Raw genomic sequence first — 21,487 nt, forward strand, 5'->3', positions numbered from 1 at the left:
TTATAATCTCACACATAAAAAAAATGTATCCTTGATTCTGAGTAGCATTATTCAGTGAAGGGAAAAAAATTCCACATTAATAAATAATTGTTTTGTACATAATCAGTGGATCGCAAACTTACTGTCTCCCATAACGATTACAGCAAAATAAAAAGACCTGGAGCATTTTTTAGAATTTATGCTTTTTTTGGTTAGAGGGCCTAGTAACTATTCTTTGAAAGCTGTGGCTTCCTGTTTTCCATATGAAGTGAAATTGCAGCTTATTTATGTTTGGAACTCTTTAAGATCAGAAAGACAAGATAAGACGCCATTTTAGTCAGGCTGCGTAAGGTGTGGTGATTTTCAGGAAATGGCTACAAGGAAATAACTACTTACCGAGCCCACCCATATCAGCAATCAATTTTAAACAACTGCAAATGTGAGAAACAAGGCTGGACGAGTACAGCCCTTTTACTCCTAAAAATGTAAAGCTCTAAAGCTCAGTTGTAGAGAACTGCAGCAAAGAAATTAAATTTTATAACAACTACTAGAGGCTATCTACAGGTAAAACCCGATCTTTACATAAATACACTAACTGTAAAAACACATTTGTCTGAAATTAAATCAGACATAACTATTCCTGCTATAGTCAGGATTGCTGAAATTATTTCTATTTGCTAAATGCCATAATAATTAGAGATATTACTTGCAAAGTTTTTTAAAACTTTCTTTATATTGAGTCATTTGCATCAACTTAGATTATTTTGCCTCTAGACATTGTGGGAAAGCCCTTATAATGATGACGTATCTTGGTAAGCTTCTGATAGGTTTGCTTTGAATGGGCTAACTGACGGGATTTATTTTTAAATGAGGAACACCTTAGACATACAGCTTCCTTTTGTGACATCCTGACAAAATCAAAAGAAATCAGACAATAGATCAGGAACTGTGGACCTGCACAAGTCAGGTTTCATCCTTGGCTATATTTCCCAGATGTCTGAAGGTGTCACGTTCATCTGGTCAATCATGGGAATATCCAGCCATGTTAATGATAGGGAAGGAGCCAGGGTTCTGTGTCTCAGAGATAAGAGTTTTCTGGTGTGAAACGTGTAAACCAACCCCAGAACAAAAGCAGAAGACTTTGTGAACATGCTGACTGAAGCTGGTAAGTGTGTCATTGTGCACCAACCTGCACTAAAAGGCAAATCTGGAGAAGACGCCATTACTCCCGAACCAACAAAAAAAAAGACAGATTACAGTTGTTTGTTAAAGTAAATTTGAAGTGTTCAGCCATTATAACCATCATCACATTTGGACGAAAACAGAGGAAGCTTGCAAGCCCAAGAACACCATCTCAAACTGGGAAGTAAGGAGGTGGGGCAGCATCATGTTGTGGGGGTGTTTTGCTGCAGGAGGAACTAGAGTACTTTACAAAATAGATGACATCACACAGAAAGAACATTATCTGGAAATATTGACACTACATCTCAAGACCATCAAAGGAAGTTACCTGGGCTCAAATGGGTCTTCCAAAAGGACAATAGCCCATAGCATACTGAATTAGTTACAAAGCAGCATAGTCAGTGTTTTGGATGGACCCTCCCAGAACCCTGATCTCGGTCCCATACAAAAAATAGAGCTGAAAAGGTGTGTGTGAGCAAGGCAGCCTAGAAACTTGACTCCTTTACATCAGTTCTGCCAGGAGAAATTGTGCTGAAGCCTGTGGAGGGGTGACTAAAACCAAAACAGTTTACAAGGCATTGCTACCAAATACTGAGAAAATGTATGTAACCTTCTAAGTAACAAATCTCCCTTTATTCTGACATTTTGCAAACAGAAATTATTTCAGTAATCCTGACTTAAAACAGTAAAACTGAACAGTCTGAATTTTAACAGTGTTTGTGAACATCTGGTTTCAGCTGTACATGTCAACTGGTTGCTTGGAAGGCATGTCAGAAAAATGTCTTTTCTGTCTCGTTTACATATGTAAATATTACTAAACTCTATTAGTACTTTGGAAACATATACTTTGGTAACATAAGACCAAAATCTAGCTTCTACACAAACACTGAAGGTCGGTTTGCCGTAAACCCAACACTTCCACGGTTGGTGTTGTATGGTGAAGTATGTGTCATTCTGTGGGCTTCTTTTTCTTCCAAATGCCCCATGGAACCTTGCCATAGTAAATAGCATCAGAATCCAGGAGATTTTTAATACAACTTTTAGTGGCTTTAGGTTTTTCTTTCAGCAGAATAAGAAGCCACAACATACAGGCAAATCAGCACAAACTCAACCCTCTCACACGGCCATCTCAGTCCTCAAACCTAGACCATATTAAAAAACCAGTGAGGTGAGCTGACGACAGTCGACATTTTTCCGTGTGAGGTTTTTTTATACGTAAATGTTGAGGGTGTATTAACGAAAGAGGAACAAATTAAACCACCACGCTGTTTTTAAAAGATCCCATTTTATTTGTGGATATGAATTTGGGAAGCAGTTATCTCAACATGCAGTGACCATAAAAACATATCACAAAGATGTTAAAGGTGGAGGAATACAATGAGAGCACGCTGGTTGGCAGTCATATGTTTTCACAGTGATTGATAGCATAAACGTTTCTACAAATCACTCTGTTTAGGGGTGTGTTCTGACACAGAACAATCAAGCTTATAAAAAACAGTATATGGGGGAGAGGGCATAAATCAAATATACAAAATATACAAAGAAAAAAGAGGCATTCAAATAATTACAGTCTGTAAAATCCAAACTGAATAAGAATGTGAAAGCTGGTGTGTGTGCAGCTTCGCTGTAATCTGAGCTGCGGTTCTGTCCACAGAGCAGCCATAAAAGCACCTGGGATGTTTCCACTGAGTGTTGGCACGATTAAATAGAAGGAAAGGAAACTCATCCAGAGGAAGCGCCGTACCATTTGAAGAGCTCTCAGAAATATCACAACAATCGGAGCGTGGTTTCCTGGCTACCTGTCGTACCAAGCTCGAGCTCACCACAACAGAGCAAATCTAAACATCTGGGACGACACAAGCTGTACCAGCGTGGCGTTTGAGTCTGCTTTGGTACCCAAACAAATTTATACTGTTTTACTACATAACAAACCTGTAGAAAATGCTCGTTTTCAGAAGCTTTAAGTGTTCTGTAAGAGTTGTTCAGTCGTTCATGAGTCACACGGAGGAGGACATGTCTCCATTGTTCCTGTCCTCTCAGGTTGAGGAGAAGATGCTTTGGAAGGAAACCAAACAACAGAAAATAACGTATCTTTTTCCTCCTCTATGCTGTAAAAAGGTAATTAAACAATAAAAAAAAACTGTACAAAGGAAAATCTTTAGGCGAGAGTCTGATAAGGCACATTTTTGAACGTGTTCCAAGTGAGTAGAGTCCAGCAGCCTTTAGTGTTGTTTTTCCTAACCTTTGTTGACATGAATATGGCTGTTTTTACACGTAAGCACCCAGCGCGGCGTGAAACTCTGTGAGGCACTGAACAAGCTGCTGAAACTTGGGCCTCTCCTCTGGGTCCAGCGCCCAGCAACAAGCCATCACAGCAAACCTGCCGAAACACGAGAGGAAAAGACACACGGCTCAGAAAAACATGTACACAAGAACGCTAACGAGGCTTCCTGTTTGTGTCTGTGTATGAGTGTGGTCTTATTCAAGGTAGTCATGGTTAATAGCTCAAGCTCTGGAGGCAAGGCTGAAATAAGAGCATTTAATAAATTATTATGTATCCATACCTGAAATATTCTGTGATGCTAAGGATCTTGAAAAGAAAATGCAAGTAAGTGGCACAGATCTCTGTTGGATTAAACCAACACCTTATTCTGAACAGTCACCCAGAATTATCACCACATTTGTTTAAAGGTTTAATAAGTAGCATTAATATCTCAGATTTTGCCCGAAGGAAAAATACAGGGCCTTGCTTTAGTATTCATACATTTAACGTTTCACATTTTGTCAAGTAAAAGAGTGGCAGGTATTTGTATTCAGACCCCCTTCTAGTCAACACTTTGTAAAACCACTATTTTAGGTAATTAAAGCTCCAGGTCTGTGGAGATGTCTCTGCCTGCTCGGCACATTTAGAAATTAACATTTTTGCCCCTTTTTCTTAACAAAAAAACTGAATAAACCAATTTTTAAGTCTTGCCACAGATTATCATTTGGATTTTAGTCTGGACTTTGACTGGACCATTCTAACATATGCATATGTTTTGATCTAAATCTGTCCACTGTAGCTCTGACTGTCTGTTTGGGGGGGTTGTCCAGCCCCAGTCTCAAGTCTTTTGCAGCCTCTATCAGGTTTTTTCTCAGGGTTGCTCTGCATCCATCTTCCCATCACTTCTGACCAGCTGCCCTGTCCTTTCTGAAGATAAGAATCCCCACAGCATGACACTGCCACCATCCAGGTTTTGTTGCAGAGAGGCTGGATTCAGGGTGATTTGCAGTGTTAGAAACAGTAAAGTGGAGGAAAACTAAGTAAGCCAGAAACTTTCTATTTTGTTCTAATTTGAGAAGAGCACCTTCTTCCATGCTTGCAGGCATGTCAGAAACATAACAAACGGGACTTCTACTGACTGACTGACTGAATTTATTGTCCTACAAGCTAACCCTGCTTCAAAATTTCCAGATCACTTCATAGCCTGTCTGCTGTTCATTTTGTTCACTGATGGTCTCTAACTAACCTCTGAGACCTTCACAGTACAGGTGGATTTATATAGAAAATAAATTAGACACACATGGACTTCACTTACTAGCTAGTTTTCAGGTTGCAATGGATTTTATTTAGGGGTATTTTAGCAAATGGGGCTGAATACAGGCTACACTTCGGAGATTTTTATTTTTTTAACTGACCAAACACGTATCCTTTTTCTTCCAGTTTCAGTTGAGCACAACTTTCTGTTGGTCTATCAAGTAAAAACAAAAACACTGAAGTTTGTGGTTGTTATGTGACCAAATGTGAAAGGTTCCAAGGGTGTGAACACTTTGCAAGGCATCAAGTTTGAACTCTACCTTGTTTTAACACAACCTTGTCATTCCTGGTGATTAGCGACTGGGCACCAGATTTTGAGTTGAGAAAACCTTTGTTCTCATCCATCAGAGTGAAGCTGGTGACCTCCCTGTAGTCTCAATATTGAGGAAACAGCCCGTAAATAACAATGCAGCAGCTGGAAAATGATGCCAGTGGGCACAGGCTGCTCCCTATAACTGACAGTTGCAGGATGCTGATAAGGTTCACATCGCCCGGCGCTGGCAGCAGCTGAACGTTTCAGTTCCCTGCTGTAACATAAATACCGTTTGATCAGCAGCACACTTCTTTTGTCGAAAGCTTGTAAGAACAAGTCTGGCTGCAGCTAAACACACACGCGCTTCACTGCAGGTGTCCTGCCAACTGATGTTCATGTGTTTGCGGAGATTCCTTGACCTGAGGAAAGGCAACAAAGTTACACGTTTGTGTTTGACTGAAATCTCCTTTTTCTTGTGACGGGGCGGAAAATTTCACAAAGGTTGTGACAATAAGACAACTGCAGCACATTTCCTGGAACAAGTCGGTGGCCAAGAAATGTTCAGCTGACTGACATTGCTGGCACCATGACAACAAACCGGGTCATCAACGATGAACCAGCGTATTATGATCATCTGCGTAATAATGCGTAGGTCCTGCTTGTTCGCCTGAAACAGCCCGGGCCTGTTGAGTTATGACATCTAGCAGATCTCTGAAGGTTTGCTGAGGAATCTGGCACCACGCCGTCAATCCTTTAAGATTTAAACTGGGACCTCCATGAATCAGAACCGCTTGTCCAGCACATCTGCTCAACTGGGCTGAGAGGTGGAGGGTTAGGAGGCTAAATCATCAGCTATAGTAAACATTATTGAGAAAGCTCATTTAAATACGGTTTAGGCTGATCGAAGTATTGCATAGAATAGATAGGAAGTAACCAGAATAAAAATAAAAAGTGGTCTCGGCAGGTGGGTGTATGTGTGTGGTGTTGGGGTTTAATTATTGAATTATTTGAATCATTATATGTATTCATTCAGATGGTCATATTGTGAATATCTGAAGGAATCAACTTTTTTCCAGAAAAACTCCCAAATAATAGATCCTTCCAATAAATAGTCATTTTACAGCTAATATTGCATTCTGACCAACAGTTGCAACAGAAACAGGTTCCACTGTGACTGAATGGTTTATCATTTCAGTCTCAGCATATTTAAAATCAGGCTTTTTTATTTGAAAATACATAATTCATAAGGGCTTCATTTTATTTATTTGTGTGAGGCAGGAGGTGGCAGTTTGTTTCTTTAAGGTAAGCAAAACATGAAGACAGATCAGAACAACACAATCAGTTTGTCTTGATCCCATAATGCATCCTGGTACCAATTTAGAGACCCACACAGACCCAGTTAACTATGAGATCTAAAAAAAACCTTCCTCTATAATTCATCAGACCATCAGAGCTCTCTGTAATACTGGTTCTGTTGTCTGTAGGTTGTTGTATTGGTTGACACAGGTCAGAAGGGCCACCCTGACTGTTTCCCAGTAACCAAAGTGGAGAGCCTAAGGTCTGTGAAAATACAACGTTTCAGTAAGTAGTAAAAAATTACCATTTTAAAATAGTGTGATGGCTTTTTTCACCTTTCATGCGACATAAATCCTGAACTGAAAAACAAGCAAATCCGTCAGAAGGAAAAGGTAAACATCTGGGCTGCAATAACATGAAACCAAGTCCATTAAACAAATACTTTGCTGAACTTTGATTGAATTTCAACATTCAGTTCTCTGTGTCAGGGGTCTACTGGTGTCCTACAAATTGACTTGACAATCTTGGTCGTTAAGTTTTTCAAATCAATCTGATTCTAAGGACATGTGTCAGCCACAGCCCTCTCCAGGAGACTCCACAGACTGACTGACAGATTTAGTTTTGGACTCTGGCTCGGATATTCCAAAACTTTAATTTTTCCAGCCATGGAGTCATTCACTTGTTGATTTGGATATATGCTTAGAGTCCCTGTGAAAAATACGATCTTTCGTTTTCAGCTGACACCTGGAGGATTTGGCTGAAACTAGTCATACCTTTACCCACCTTGCCAAAAAATCCCAGTTGGATCAGAAGAAAAGTAACATCTCAGATTTCAACTGCAACCACCATGCTTCTGCGTGGGCATGGTGACAATTTGATAATGTTTAGTGTTGTTTTCTTGCCATACTTACCTTTTGGCATTTTGATTGGTGCATAACATTTTAGCCAGGCCTGAAATGTCTGGATTACAATCTTAGTCCTTAGTCTAGACACGTAGAGACAGGGAGAACTCAACCAGTGCTTGGCAGAAATTCCTGCAGCTCCTTCAGCATTGCTGTTGGCCTCTTGGCACCAGTTTCTTTCCCTGTTGTCTCATATTCTCCCAAAACGTCTTTACTGTGCTCTAGTGTACAATGGTGGGAATTTTTCTGAGCTTCTCCTGACTGATACCTTTGTGCAATGAGATCAATTTTAGCTAAAGGAAGCGAAAGAATATTCTGCCAGAACAGCTCAGCTTTCATTCTGCTTAATAAGATTCATTTTACCTGATGTTAGGTGAGAACCCAATAAGATTGAATGAAGGTGCACACCTTTTTTTTTTTGTCTTTACGTCCCTTCTTCTAACAGATTAATTTGTTTGATTCATGTGGCATTAATGGTGGAAGAAGTTTTGAAATGATCCATCATCCCCAGGAACATCCCACAAAAGCCCCAGAGGTTGAGTTGTAATGACACAGCTGTCTCCCCCTCAGTTTGGTGACCAAATGTTACTCAAAACCTTACAATTAATTAACCCATCAATCAATCTATCAACTCACAGTTCATCTGGACAGTTGATAGGCTGTGCTATTCTGTAGCCGTCCTTTAGGTAGGCAGACATCTCAAAAGGGTCGATGTCGACGTAGGGGGTCTGCCCCAAAGTCATGAGCTCCCACAGCGTCACGCCGAAGGCCCACTGTGAACACACAGCACATGACTAATGATTACACAACTGTTTACGTTTGCTGCTTTTTCTACAGTCAAGCCAAGCTGTTAGCTTCCATATGTTTTCATTTTACAGGATAAACATCACCACCATTTGTTGAATGAATGCGGAACACTAGCGGTGCCCACTTGTTTTTAAATACACCATCAGGTCATCATGAACAATGCAAGGAAATTATGTCAAAAATGTATTTGGAATATAAATCACCATGGTGAGTTTTTGTTAAGAGACTGAAAGTATAAACTGAAGGCCGGCTGTTAGGAGAAGGGACACACTGTTCAGGCAGTGGATGTCTGCTCTTCATGGTGAAGAAGCATCTTCTACTGTGTGAAGAAATGTTCATCATTAAAACAAATAAACACACTTTTAGCAAAAGAAAAAAGGCCTCAGCTTTATAAATAGAGAAGCACAAGGAAATTGGGTGGTGAATTAAATAGGCTGATTCTCAGCTTGCCCAGCTGGTCGGAAGCTCAACAAGCCCGTGTTTTTTCTGTACGAAGAGCCACCAGGCGCTGAGAACAACTCTGTCTGGTGTGAAAATTGTAACGGAGGGAAGATGACTCGAAGTTAGCTATCATCACCCAGCTAAGACACAGAGCTCGCCATTCCTGATTATTTTCCCTTTTCATACTTTTCCAGTTTCGGTCATTTTGTACCTGGTGGGAAAAGGAGCGGTCTGCCACATGGCGCCAATTTGTACCCGCCTTAGGGATGTTGGTCAAATTGGTCACAAGAAAGAACTGATCCAGAACTGACTTCAGCAGATAACAGGAAGGTTATGACTTGTATTACAGCAAAAATGCTGTTTTATCGTTTTGAGCTTTTGGAAGTCCCAGATTTAAAGTAAGGTTCCACATTCTCTAGTGAACACACACACAGATTGCTATTAATACTGCTAGCCATGCTAATCACTAATACATGATGCTAAACACAGTTTAAATGTCAACTCCAAATCCTTTAATCTGTTTAAATCATTTGTTTACCTTATTAAAAAAACACTTATTTTACGGTGGCTGTGCTCACACAGTGTGACGCTGACTCTGCTCCAAAGATAAATAATGACCGCTTACAACCAGGCGGTTAGTAGAATACAATACTGTTGATTACAGCTCTTAAAAAGTTGAACAAATGGTTTCAGCAGGTCAAATCTTTGCAAAACCTGAGATTTAAGTGCTCAAGCTCAGTTGTCCTACTGTGATGGTACAGACGTTTTCCTGAGAGTCCAGGAGTCACTGACAGTGGAGAACGTGGTGATGTCAGTTATAAACGCTGCTGCCACATCAATGTTTAGGTCAAACATTTCCAGTAAGATCTTAACAGTATGGCAGTAACTCTCTCATTGTACCCTCCTTTGAATCTGGTTTGTGTGAGGGTATAGCACATTTATGTGCGTAATGCTGATGCACAGGGACTTGTAGGGACTTCCCTAGAAGCTTAGTCACTTGGTCTCTGTAAACTGTAAGGGCCATGGAGCAGCATGACCATAAGAGGAATGTTGAGGGATGGAGGTGTACGCCTGAAAGTAAAGGTCTCTGTGGATCTGTTAATCTTTAATCTCTGCTGCTCCCACCTTGCTATCTTTAGACAGGAAGGAGGGGAAAACCAGTAACACACAGTGGCCCAGACTGCACTTCCCTTCCCTTTGAAGCCATGAGCAACTATCAAGGCAGCCCCAAACACAACTGATATAATCTCCTGGATGGGCTTCTCAGCCTCATGCATCTTGAAAACAAATTAAGCTGAGAGACAGGAAATGCTATACCTGCTGTTGGCTTTCTTACCACGTCACTGGCGCTGGAGAAGTCATTGTTGAGCAAGCTTTCCAGAGCCATCCAGCGGACAGGACGGTTCTCATTATCCCCCAGACAGTGGTAATCCATCGGAAATAGATCTCGAGCGAGGGCGTTGTCCGTAATCTTCACCTGCATGTTGTCGTCAATGCTGTCAGGAGGTGCAAAAGGCAGAGAAAAGGTGGGCTTAGTCGAGTTAGCCATCACATTCCTGACCAAACCTATTGGAACATAGCGGGAATTAGTGAGGACAGTTGGTGCCAGGCCAGAGGCACTTACACACAGTTCCGAGCAGCGAGGTCTTTGTGGATGACCTCCCTGCGAGCCAGGTAGCTCATTCCGCACGCGATCTGAATGGCCATGTACACCAGGTCCTGTTGAGAGATCGCCTGAAAGGAAATGAGAAGACAGAGAGAAAATTAGCAGTTGGGTGGGAGACGGGAAACGCAGAAACACAGGAGGGAGAAGACAGCACAGCTGATAGGACTAATGTGGTGAAATACATCATCTGTGTCAAACCTTCTGTGTTTCCTTCGAAACAGGTCAAACATTTGTGCCACATGCATGATTAAGTGTAAGTCAGAGTAATGACGGCATCATATATCCAAGAGTCCAGATATATTTTTATCTAGTACAATTAAAATTAAAACTGCAAGCAGCATTGAAGGCCCTCGCACCTCAGCGCAACTCGGCCTGTGCAGCGACCGCGGGAGCCTGGCATCGCCTACTCCATGCCACCGACAATCCCGCCGCTCAGTTGTGCACATCACCACTAGGCGGCAGTGTGAGCAAGCTGTCATACAATCTTCGGTGAAGCCGAGTACTGTTCTGGCGAGAAGCATTAAAAATGTAGCTGAAATCTGACCTTCCAAATGAAAGCTACACTCACTTGTTTTTTAGTTGGCGGGGCTAAGGTGATGTCAGAGTGAACTGAGTGAACATGTTCAGCATTGATACACAATGATCCATACTAAATTTGAGGTGGATCCCAAGATGTATGAGGGAGATAGAGCATTTGAAGTGTCCTATGGGGCGCCGTTGAACCATCTTCCAATGTAATCAAAAAGAGCTGTTTAGAGGTTGACAAAGATCAAGCATATAGTTTGGAGTAAATCGGACCATGCATGTGTAATTTAGAGTCAAACGTATGGCCATGGCGTGACATCAGACTTCGCCACACCGACATGGCCACACCCTCCAGCCAAACCTGTCAGTACTGGAGACCAAGTTATACCATCATGTTATCTGTCATTGAAGACAGTTTCATGTTGATTAGGTGAAGGAGATCAAATATGGGCCACACTAAGTGAAACATTACACTTCCTGTCCTCAGGGGGCGGGGCTTCAATGATGTCAGCAGTTGACCATTGAATATTGTTCCAGTCATCATATGGATAAATCCCAGAAGGTTCAATGTCTCTGTGACTTTCCTTGTAGAAACTATAATAATTTTGTTTCATGGCGAGAAGTCATATTTTGAGGCGTGGCCACGCCCACACGCTTTCATGTATCAAAAAGCTTTTGATAACTTTTGATCCCCAATCCCTTAAGAGTATAGTGAGTGATTTTCAAGTCTCTAAGTCAAAAGCTGTAGGAGGAGTTCGCTCAGATATGCGGGCTAGAAAGGGCAAATCTGGGGTCAAAATGGCAACTTCAATCCAAAATGGCCGACTTCCTGTTGGGTTTGGACCAACGCTCCAGTAGACTTTTTTGTAGGTCCTGAGAAGTTATATATGTGTACCAAATTTCACAACCCTCGGTCAAAGCATGGCTTGGGACTGATTTTTTAAAATATTCTAGGGGGCGCTGTGGACGAATTATGCCACGCCCACCAAATATGTAATCAGATCTCTGTTGGGGACTGGACAAGGATCAGTCACATTGAATTTGGTGCAGATCAGATGATGTATGTGGAAATTAAAGCCAAACATATGGCCATGACATGACGTTCAACTTCGCCGCGCCACCACGGCCACGCCCTTTTATGAAAAGTCACTGTGCTTCAAATGAAGTTAGACCCACTAGTTATCCGTCTTCTGACACAGTTTCAAGTTGAATGGGTCAAGAGGGTCAGAGAAGGCACCTTTCTAATTGAAAAAAGTGACTTCCTGTTCTCAGGGGGCGTGGTTTTGATGATGTCATCATTTGACCAGATAGGATTGTTGGTGACCTGAGAGGGATCAATAATACCAGGTTTGGTGCATTTCAGCCAATTTATGAGAAAGTTATTGCTGTTCGAGGCTAACTCTGGCTCCGCCCCTTCAACATGCTCAAAAACTCACAATTTTGATCACTTTTAATCCCCCATGCCTTAACTGCATATTGACCAAATATGAAGCCGGTAGCTCAAAATCCCTAGGAGGAGTTTGTTAAAGTTCATCCTGTATAAAAAGCGAAAAACGTCCAAAAATGACCGTTTGACCCAAAATGGCCAACTTCCTGTTGGTTTTGGGGCATACCCCCAAGATACTTTTTTTCATGATTTGGGGAGATCTAGCTATGTACCAAATTTCAACTCTCTAGGACTTACCAGTTGGCCTATCTCACTTTAGGGGGCGCTGTAGAACCGTTTGGCCACGCCCATTTTCAAATCCATTAGAATACGAAAAGTTCCATTGGGGGACAACTTTCTGTGAAGTTTGGTGAGTTTTTGAATATGTTAAGGCCTCCAAAAAGCCAATTCATTTCCCGGATGAATAATAAACATTCGAGTTACAATAGGCCCTTGCAGGCCTCCCTGCTCGGGCCTAATAATCCTTGGCTCAGGCACGCATGCACACACACACACACACACACACACACACACACACACAGACAAAAAGAGTGGATTTTTCTTGGCTGATGTCCTATCAGAAGACAGAAGAGACTGTGATATAACCAAAATAAATCATACCTCACTACAACAAAGGAAAACAAACTCAAACAGTTCACAGCAATGGGTACAGTAAAACACGTGAAGCTGTATGAAAAACCACCAAGCAACACTGAGGAAAACACAGCTGAAATCAGGTATAAAAAGGTACACTATAAAAAGACATTTATTTAGTATTAGATATATAATATTGTTTTGCAAATATTCATCATTTTGAATTTTATCCTTGCAACACGTTCCAACAAAGCTGGCACAGGGGCATTTTAACTACTGTGTTAGATAACTTTTCCTTTTAACAACACTCAATAGGCCTTTGGGAACTGAGGAAACTAATTGTTGAAGCTTTGTAGGTGGAATTCTTTCCCATTCTTGTTTGATGAACGACTTCAGTGGCTCAACAGTCCGATGTCTGCGTTGTTGTATTTTGTGTTTTATAATGCTCCACACATTTTCAATGGGAAACAGCTCTGGACTGCAGGCAGGCCAGTCTATTACCTGCACTCCTTTACTACGAAGCCCTGCTGGTGAAACACGTGCAGAATGTGGCTTGACATTATCTTGCTGATATAAGCAGGACATTCCTGAAAAGACAGGTACATCCCATAAAATTATAATACTGCATAAAAGTGCAATATTTTTTGTATGTCATTTCAAAAAGTGAAAGTTATTTTATTGATTCATTAGACATAGAGTAAATATTTCAAGCTTAGCTTTTATTCCTTGCAATTTTACTATTTTTTGATCATTATTTCAGTGTCTATGAAAATGAGAATATTACTTTAGACCAATCAAAACAGGATGTTTTAAGCACAAATGTCAGGCTTCTGAAAAGCATACCCATTTCTATGCACAGTACTTGGTTGGGCCTCCTCTTGCATGAAATTACTGCATCTGTGCGCTGTGGCATAGAGGAGACCAGACTGTGGCATAGAGGAGACCAGACTGTGGCATAGAGGAGACCAGACTGTGGCATAGAGGAGACCAGACTGTGGCACTGTGTAGGTGTAATGGAAGCCCAGGCTGCTTTGATAGCTGCCTTCAGGTCATCTGCCCTGTTGGGTCTGGTGTCTCTCCTCTTCCTCTTGACAACAACCCATAGATGTTATATGGGGTTCAGGTCAGGGGAGTTTTCTGGCCAATCAAGAACCAGAACACCATGGACATTGAACCAGCTTCTGGTACCTTTGGCAATGTGGGCAGGTGCCAAATCCTGCTGGAAAGCTGCGTCTACCCATGCTATTCATTCAGTATCTCCTTAGAGTTTGTCAGCAGAGGCAAGCATGAAATGCTCTAGAATTTCCTGGTAGATGGCTGCATTGACTGTGCCCTTCAGAAAACCCAGAGGACCAACACCATCCATGACATGGCACCCCAAACCATCACTGACTGTGGAAAGTTCACACTAGACTTCAGTCAGCATGGTTGCTGTGCCTCTGAACTTTTCCTCCAGACTCTGGAACCTTGATTTCTAAATGAAATGCAGAATTTACTTTCATCTGAAAACAGGACTTTGGACCATTGAGCAACAGTCCAGTTCCATGTCTCCTTAGCCCAGGTAAGACGCTTCTGATGTCTCTGGTTCCGGAGTGGCTCGACACGATGAATGCGACATTTGTAGCGCATGTCTAGTATTTGTCTATGTATGTTGGCTCTTGATGCACCGACTCCAGCTTCAGTCCACTCCTTGTGAAGCTCCCCCAAATTCTTGAATAGATTTTGCTTGACAATCCTCTCAAGCCTGCGGTTTTCCCTGTTGCATTTTTTCCTACCACATTTCTTCCTTCTATTCGATTTTCTGTTAATATGCTTGGATACAGAACCAGCTTCTTCAGCAGTGACCTTTTGTGGCTTACCCTCCTTGTGGAGGGTGTCGATGACTGTCTTCTAGACATCTGTCCAGTCAGCAGACTTCCCCATGATTGTGTCGCCTGCTGACCCAGACTGATAAACCGTTTAAAGGTTCAGGAAACCTTTGCAGTTGTTTTGAGATAATTAGCTGATTATAGTGTGACACCATTAGAGTCAAATAAGGAACTTTTTTACAGTATTCTAATTTTCTGAGACACTGAATTTTGGGTTTTCTTTACCTGTAAACCATCATCATCTAAATTATAAGAAACAAAGGCTTGGAATGTATCACTCTATGCATAATGAGTCTATATAATATATGTGTTTCACTTTCTGAGATGACTGGCAAAACATATTCAACTTTTATGAAATATTCTAATTTTGTTTTAGATGTACCTGTATGGCTTTAGCTTTGCATGTTAACTTGTAGATGTAGTGACAAACGGTGTTTACTGACAATAGTTTTCACAAGCAATCCTGAGCCCATGTGGTAGTATCCGTTACAGAATGATGTTGATTTTTAATACAGGCCCTCCTGTGGGGTCGAAGGTCACAGGCATTCAATGTTAGTTTTCGGCCTTGCTACATGCGTGCAGAGATTTCTCCAGATTCTCTGAATCTGTTGATTTTATGGACTTTAGATGATGAAATACCTAAATACCTAGCAATTGTATGTTGAGCTTTCTTAAACTGATGGACTATTTGCTCACAAAGGGTTTCACAATGTGGTGAATGTCCCCCATCCTTGTTTGTCAACGACTGAACCTCTCAGGGATGCTCCATTTATGCCCAATCATGACACTCATCTGTTTCCAGTTAACCTTTTCTCCTGTAGAATGCTCCAAACAGGTGTTTTTTTGAGCATCCCTCAACTTTCCCAGTCTTTTGTTGCCCCTCTCCCAGTTTTTTTTGGAACGTGTTGTATTTGTAGTGTATTCACTTGCATATAGGGTGTCATTGAATTCTGTTTTTATTTACGTTTTACAAAATGTCCCAATTTCACTGGAATTGGGGTTGTAGTTTTATTTGGAGAAAACTTGTCAAAAACTGTCATCAATATTAACTTTGTTGACAGTTTTTGACAAGTTTTCTCCAAATAAAACTACAACCCCAATTCCAACTGTCAACAACGTTAATATTGATCCCCCAGTGGGCCCACCACCTGCAGGGGGAACCGTGAGGGACCGGTGCAAAGAGGATTGGGTGGCGGACGAAGGTGGAGACCTCAGCGGCCCAATCCCCAGATGCTTAGGCTGGCTCTAGGGACGTGGAATGTCACCTCGCTGGGGGGGAAGGAGCCTGAGCTTGTGCGGGAGGTCAACTAGAAATAGTCAGACTCGCCTCCACGCACAGCGTGGGCTCTGGAACCCATCTCCTTGAGAGGGGTTGGACTCTCTTCTACTCTGGAGTGGCACACGGGGAGAGGCGGCGGGATGGTGTGGGTTTGCTTGTTGCCCCCCAGCTCAGCCGTCTCGTGTTGGGGTTTACCCCAGTGGATGAGAGGGTCGTATCCCTGCACCTTCGGGTTGGGGAGAGGTCTCTGACTATCATTTCAGCCTACGGGCCGAGTGGTAGTGCAGAGTACCCGGCTTTCTTGGCGTCCCTGTCGGGGGTGCTGGATAGTGCCCCTCCCAGGGACTCCATTATTCTGCTGGGGGACTTCAACGCCCACGTGGGGAACGACAGTGACACCTGGAGAGGCGTGATCGGGAGGAATGGCCTACCCGATCTGAATCAGAGTGGTGTTTTGTTATTGGACTTCTGTGCTAGTCACGGATTGTCCATAACGAACACCATGTTCAAACATAAGGGTGTCCATCAGTCCACTTGGCACCAGGACACCCTAGGCAGGAGGTCGATGATTGACTTTGTTGTCGTATCATCAGACCTTTGGCCGCATGTTTTGGACACTCGGGTGAAGAGAGGGGCTGAGCTGTCCACTGATCATCACCTGGTGGTGAGTTGGATCCGCTGGAGGAGGAGAAAGCCAGACAGACTTGGCAGGCCAAAGCGCATAGTGAGGGTCTGCTGGGAACGCCTGGCGGAGCCCTCGGCCAGGGATGTATTCCAACTCCCACCTCCGGTCCGGTCCGGCCCGGGCTGTGGCAGAGGCAAAAACTCGGGCCTGGGAAGAGTTCGGTGAGGCCATGGAGAAGGACTACCGGTTGGCCTCGAAGCGATTCTGGCAAACCGTCCGGCGCCTCAGGAGGGGGAAGCAGTGCTTCGCCAACACTGTTTATAGTGGGGGCAGGAGACTGCTGACCTCGACTGAGGACATTATCGGGCGGTGGAAGGAGTACTTCGAGGATCTCCTCAATCCTGCCATCATGCATTCCGTGGTGGAAACAGAGGCTGGGGACTCGGGGTTGGACTCTTTCATCACCCAGGCTGAAGTCACCGAGGTGGTTAAAAAACTCGACGGTGGCAAGGCTTCGGGGGTGGATGAGATCCACCCTGAGTACCTCCAGTCTCTGGATGTTGTAGGGCTGTCATGGTTGACACGCCTCTTCAACATTGCGTGGCGGTCGGGGACAGTGCCTCTGGACTGGCAGACTGGGGCGGTGGTCCCCCTTTATAAGAAGGGGGACCGGAGGGTGTGTTCCAACTACAGGGGGATCACACTCCTCAGCCTCCCTGGTAAGACCTACGCCAGGGTATTGGAGAGGAGAGTCCGACCGATAGCCGAACTTCGGCTTCAGGAGGAGCAGTGTGGTTTTCGTCCCGGCCGTGGAACACTGGACCAGCTCTATACCCTCTACAGAGTGCTCGAGGGTTCATGGGAGTTTGCCCAACCGGTTCACATGTGTTTTGTGGACCTGGAGAAGGCCTTCGACTGTGTCCCTCGTGATGCCCTGTGGGGGGTGCTCCAGGAGTATGGAATCGGGGGCCCTTTATTAGGGGCCATCCGGTCCCTGTACTAGCGGAGCAGGAGTTTGGTCCGCATTGCCGGCACTAAGTCGGACCTGTTCCCAGTGCATGTTGGACTCCGGCAGGGCTGCCCTTTGTCACCGGTTCTGTTCATAACTTTTATGGACAGGATTTCTAGATGCAGCCAAGGGCCGGAGGGGGTCTGGTTTGGGGACCAGTGGATTTCGTCTCTTCTTTTTGCAGATGACGTGGTCCTGCTGACCCCCTCTAGCCAAGACCTACAGCATGCGCTGTGGCGGTTCGCAGCCGAGTGTGAAGCGGCTGGGATGAGGATCAGCTCCTCCAAGTCCGAGGCCATGGTACTCGACCGGAAAAGGGTGGCTTGTCCTCTTCAGGTTGGAGGGGAGTTCCTGCCTCAAGTGGAGGAGTTTAAGTATCTCGGGGTCTTGTTCACGAGTGAGGGAAGAATGGAGCGGGAGATCGACAGACAGGGGCGCTGTGCCGGTTCATTGTGGTGAAGAGAGAGCTGAGCCGAAAAGCAAAGCTCTCAATTTACTGGTCGGTCTACGTTCCTACCCTCACCTATGGCCATGAACTTTGGGTCATGACCGAAAGAACGCGATCCCGGATACAAGCGGCTGAAATAAGCTTCCTCCGTAGGGTGGCCGGGCACTCCCTTAGAGATAGGGTGAGGAGCTCGGCCATTCGGGAGGGGCTCGGAGTAGAGCCGCTGCTCCTCCACATCGAGAGGAGCCAGTTGAGGTGGCTTGGGCATCTATACCGGATGCCTCCTGGACGCCTTCCTCGGGAGGTGTTCCAGGCACGTCCCACCGGGAGGAGGCCCAGGGGATGGCCCAGGACACGCTGGAGGGACTATGTCTCTCGGCTGGCCTGGGAACGCCTTGGGCTTCCCCCGGAGGAGCTGGAGGTGGTGTCTGGAGAGAGGGACGTCTGGGCGTCTCTGCTGAGTCTGCTGCCCCCGCGACCCGGTCCCAGACAAGCGGAAGACGACGAGTACGTTAATATTGATGCATTAAATGAGCTGGGCTGGGAAAGGAACCTGTGACAGGACTTTAAACCTCTGTACTGAAGCAGTGTGTTAGAGATGTTGTGGAGATCCCTTTAAATAAGTCCACAAGTGTGCTTATGCCACAAGAAGCTTGTAAAGTCATGATATCATCATCTGAGCTTTCCTAAATTGTTTAAAAGCATTATGTGTGTGTGTGTGTGTGTGTGTGTGTGTGTGTGCGTGCTTGCAGTTGGTGCTGAGTGAGAACCATTTTTTGTATTTTTATCACAAAGTTAGGACATTTTGACAAAGTGAGGACATTTTCCTGGTCCTCACTTTTCCAAATTCCGTTCTAGGGACAGGGGTTAGGGTTAGGACTAGGGTATGGACTGAGTTATGGTTAGGTTTAAGGTTTGGTATGAACTGGTTAAGGTGGGTTTATGGTCAGGGTTAGGCCCTAGAAATCAAGGAAAATGAATGGAAGTCAATTGAAGTAACTGAAAAGCCCTCAAAGATAGTAAAACACAGATGTGTGTGTGCACACACTTTGTACATTATTACAGTGAAAAAGACAGAAGTTAGAAATAAGTTCATTACTCTGTCATGAAGCAAATAGAAACCCTATCTCATCTTGAACAGGAAGAGTTTAGTGTGACTTCATATTAGAATAAAAAGGTTACATGTCTTATAGAGTGTATGTAGCTATTTTATTTCAGCTGGCATAGGGTAAGAAACTCCTCAAAATGAACCCCCTCCTCCCAAGCTAACACTGATTTATAGTTGATTATGTTTGTTGACATCAACTGCAAAATGTGTACCCTGTATCGGTCTCCTAAAAGTGCCGGAAGGGCATAATGAAATAAGAGTATCTGGTATGTTGCCTGAACCTTCACAAAGAGCTTTTGATTAATGCAAACAGATGGCAAGTTCCATCTTGTGATTGTGAAATGTTTACTACATCTGTATTATTGAGCTGATTGAGTGGTTGGATCGGAGCTGAAACATTGTCGACTAGATCAAAGAGTTGCAGGTTTCACTACACAAAAGCCTGATTGTCTTTACAAGCACAGTAAAAAATCTTTGCCCTGAGGATCGGCTTTCTGGTTACATAAACAGTCTTTGTAATGACGGTGTGAAAAGTAGTTACTGTAGGTGCTACTTTTGTGAGGATTGCCGCTGAAACACAAAAACACTTTTCAGGCTTGACACTTGGATGGCTCTGAAATGTCTTCAAATTGAGGAGCTTTATGTTCATAAGGTTATTAAATGTCTCAGTGCGGTGTCATACATGACATGTACTTACTGGAGCGGATTATCTTCATTATTTTGGGCAGCTGAAAGCTACTGTAAACCAACGCTGGGTCAAAGCCTCACCTGAGGGTTGTTAGCCTCGGCTAGCTTGCATTGGCGCAGGAACAACTTGAGATTGCCCCAGGCCATGAGGGGCAGCAGCACCATGGGTTTTTCTCCCTCCTCTGTACACACATGACAAATGGGCAGCAGGTTTCTAAAGAAAGGAAGTCAGGAAAATGGGAAAAGTGAATAGCTCAGCAGATTTGTGTAGCAGCTGAACATTAAAATAACATGCGAAACGAGGTCATCCAAACCACTAAGGGGGAAGAGTTGGTCAAACTTATGAATGTGCGGACCACTAACCATAGAAAGAACATGAGGCCATCTCAATGAGAAAACGCACACCGTAAAGGAGAGATAAATGTTGTGGCTATGGGTGAGGAAAGGGTCAACACTCCATACCCTTCTCACACTGGCAAAAGGGTGTGGAGTGTAGAAACTGTGGTGTTCCTCCACCATTTAAAACAAAGATGTTCAAACAGATGACCGCAGGAAGTAAACTGAAATCAGGCCACTAGAAAAATGTTTAGTGGATAAGAACTACAGTCCCACCGTTAATGTGTGTGTTCTGGTTGGGTTATATGAAGCTATTTCTTAGATAGTTAGTGAGAATCGACAGCACAGAGGGACCACTAGTCTCTAAACAACGTATATTCACAAAGAACTGCTTTTCTCCTTAGTTTCATTCTGACAATCCTTGTTTATTGGTAGATCCTTCTGTTTTTGGGTTGTCCTCATTAAAGTTTCCATGATCTAAAATATAATATATAATTCAGTAATTGTAGAAAACCCTAATTTCACAGGAATCTTAGGTTGACTTTTCTTTATAACTTTGCATCTATTCTATAAGAATTTAGGACATTGATTTATGCACTGATCTCTTATGGTCCTGCCAAGTCATTTTAATCAGGTTGAGGCTTGGGCTTGATTGTGATGGCACCAGTTCGATTCTTGTCCTATTCAGCCATTCAGAGGAGTTTAGGGTTGGCTCTATGCTCGCCAAGAGCCCGTCTCTTCTCATCATCCCTCCTCCACCAAACCTGACAGTTGGTTTAAGGTGTTTGTGATGATGTGCTGTTTTTAGTCTTCACCATAGGTGGTGCATTATGGTTAAAATTTTTTAGTTACCGGCATACTATGGTTCATTCAGTTGCAACTTCAGAAACAAAAGCCGGATGCTGCCATTGTTTTTGGAAAGAATGTTCAAGTCTCCTGGCAAACCTTTGAAACAAGCATCACTTGTTCAGTCTTTGTCTAAGTGAACAATCACTACGATTTAACATGGTACCTGATGTCCACAGAGCCAAAGATGGAGCTCTCAGTTCCCCCCCCCCCATTTCTCTGATCACTGCATGGTCTGACCTTGGAGGTAAATGTACTGGGAATTTCCGCTCCTTGGAAGAATGTTCTATTCTAGATGTTTTCCACGGTACAATAATTTTACTATCTGTACAATAATGAACTTCAAATTGTTTTGAGGTCACCTTATAACCTTTCTAAGTGTCTTCTACAGGGGAATAGCAGATGTCTTTCCTGCTTGGCATTGTGTTGGCGTACACCTGTATGCAGCAGAGCAGAAACTGACAAAAGCCTGTTTTCATAGAGGTGCTGACTGGCTTCACTTGACTGCTACTTTCCCTCTTAAATCCTTTGGAAGAAGACAGGATGTACTTTTTTTACGCACAGCTTTTCAATTGTTATGCATATGCTCTACAAAGTGAATGGGTATGTACTTTTTTTTTTTTACCACAACTG

General features: G+C 43.5%; 1 protein-coding gene across 1 annotated transcript in view; it reads right to left on the bottom strand.

The window, feature by feature from the left end:
* Positions 1-2,429: 2,429 nt before the first annotated feature.
* Positions 2,430-21,487, bottom strand: part of ryk (receptor like tyrosine kinase) — a 54,681-nt gene continuing 35,623 nt past the window's right edge. Inside the window, exons 12-16 of the mRNA XM_047375362.1 lie at positions 19,754-19,886; positions 10,062-10,171; positions 9,774-9,933; positions 7,826-7,962; positions 2,430-3,541 (exon numbers count right to left, since the gene is read on the bottom strand). Of these exons, the coding sequence (XP_047231318.1) occupies positions 3,430-3,541; positions 7,826-7,962; positions 9,774-9,933; positions 10,062-10,171; positions 19,754-19,886 (652 nt within the window). The 3' untranslated portion in view covers positions 2,430-3,429. The remainder of the gene's footprint in view (positions 3,542-7,825; positions 7,963-9,773; positions 9,934-10,061; positions 10,172-19,753; positions 19,887-21,487) is intronic.

This window comes from Girardinichthys multiradiatus, chromosome 9 (assembly GCF_021462225.1).
Source record: "Girardinichthys multiradiatus isolate DD_20200921_A chromosome 9, DD_fGirMul_XY1, whole genome shotgun sequence".
NCBI classification, from domain to species: domain Eukaryota; kingdom Metazoa; phylum Chordata; class Actinopteri; order Cyprinodontiformes; family Goodeidae; genus Girardinichthys; species Girardinichthys multiradiatus.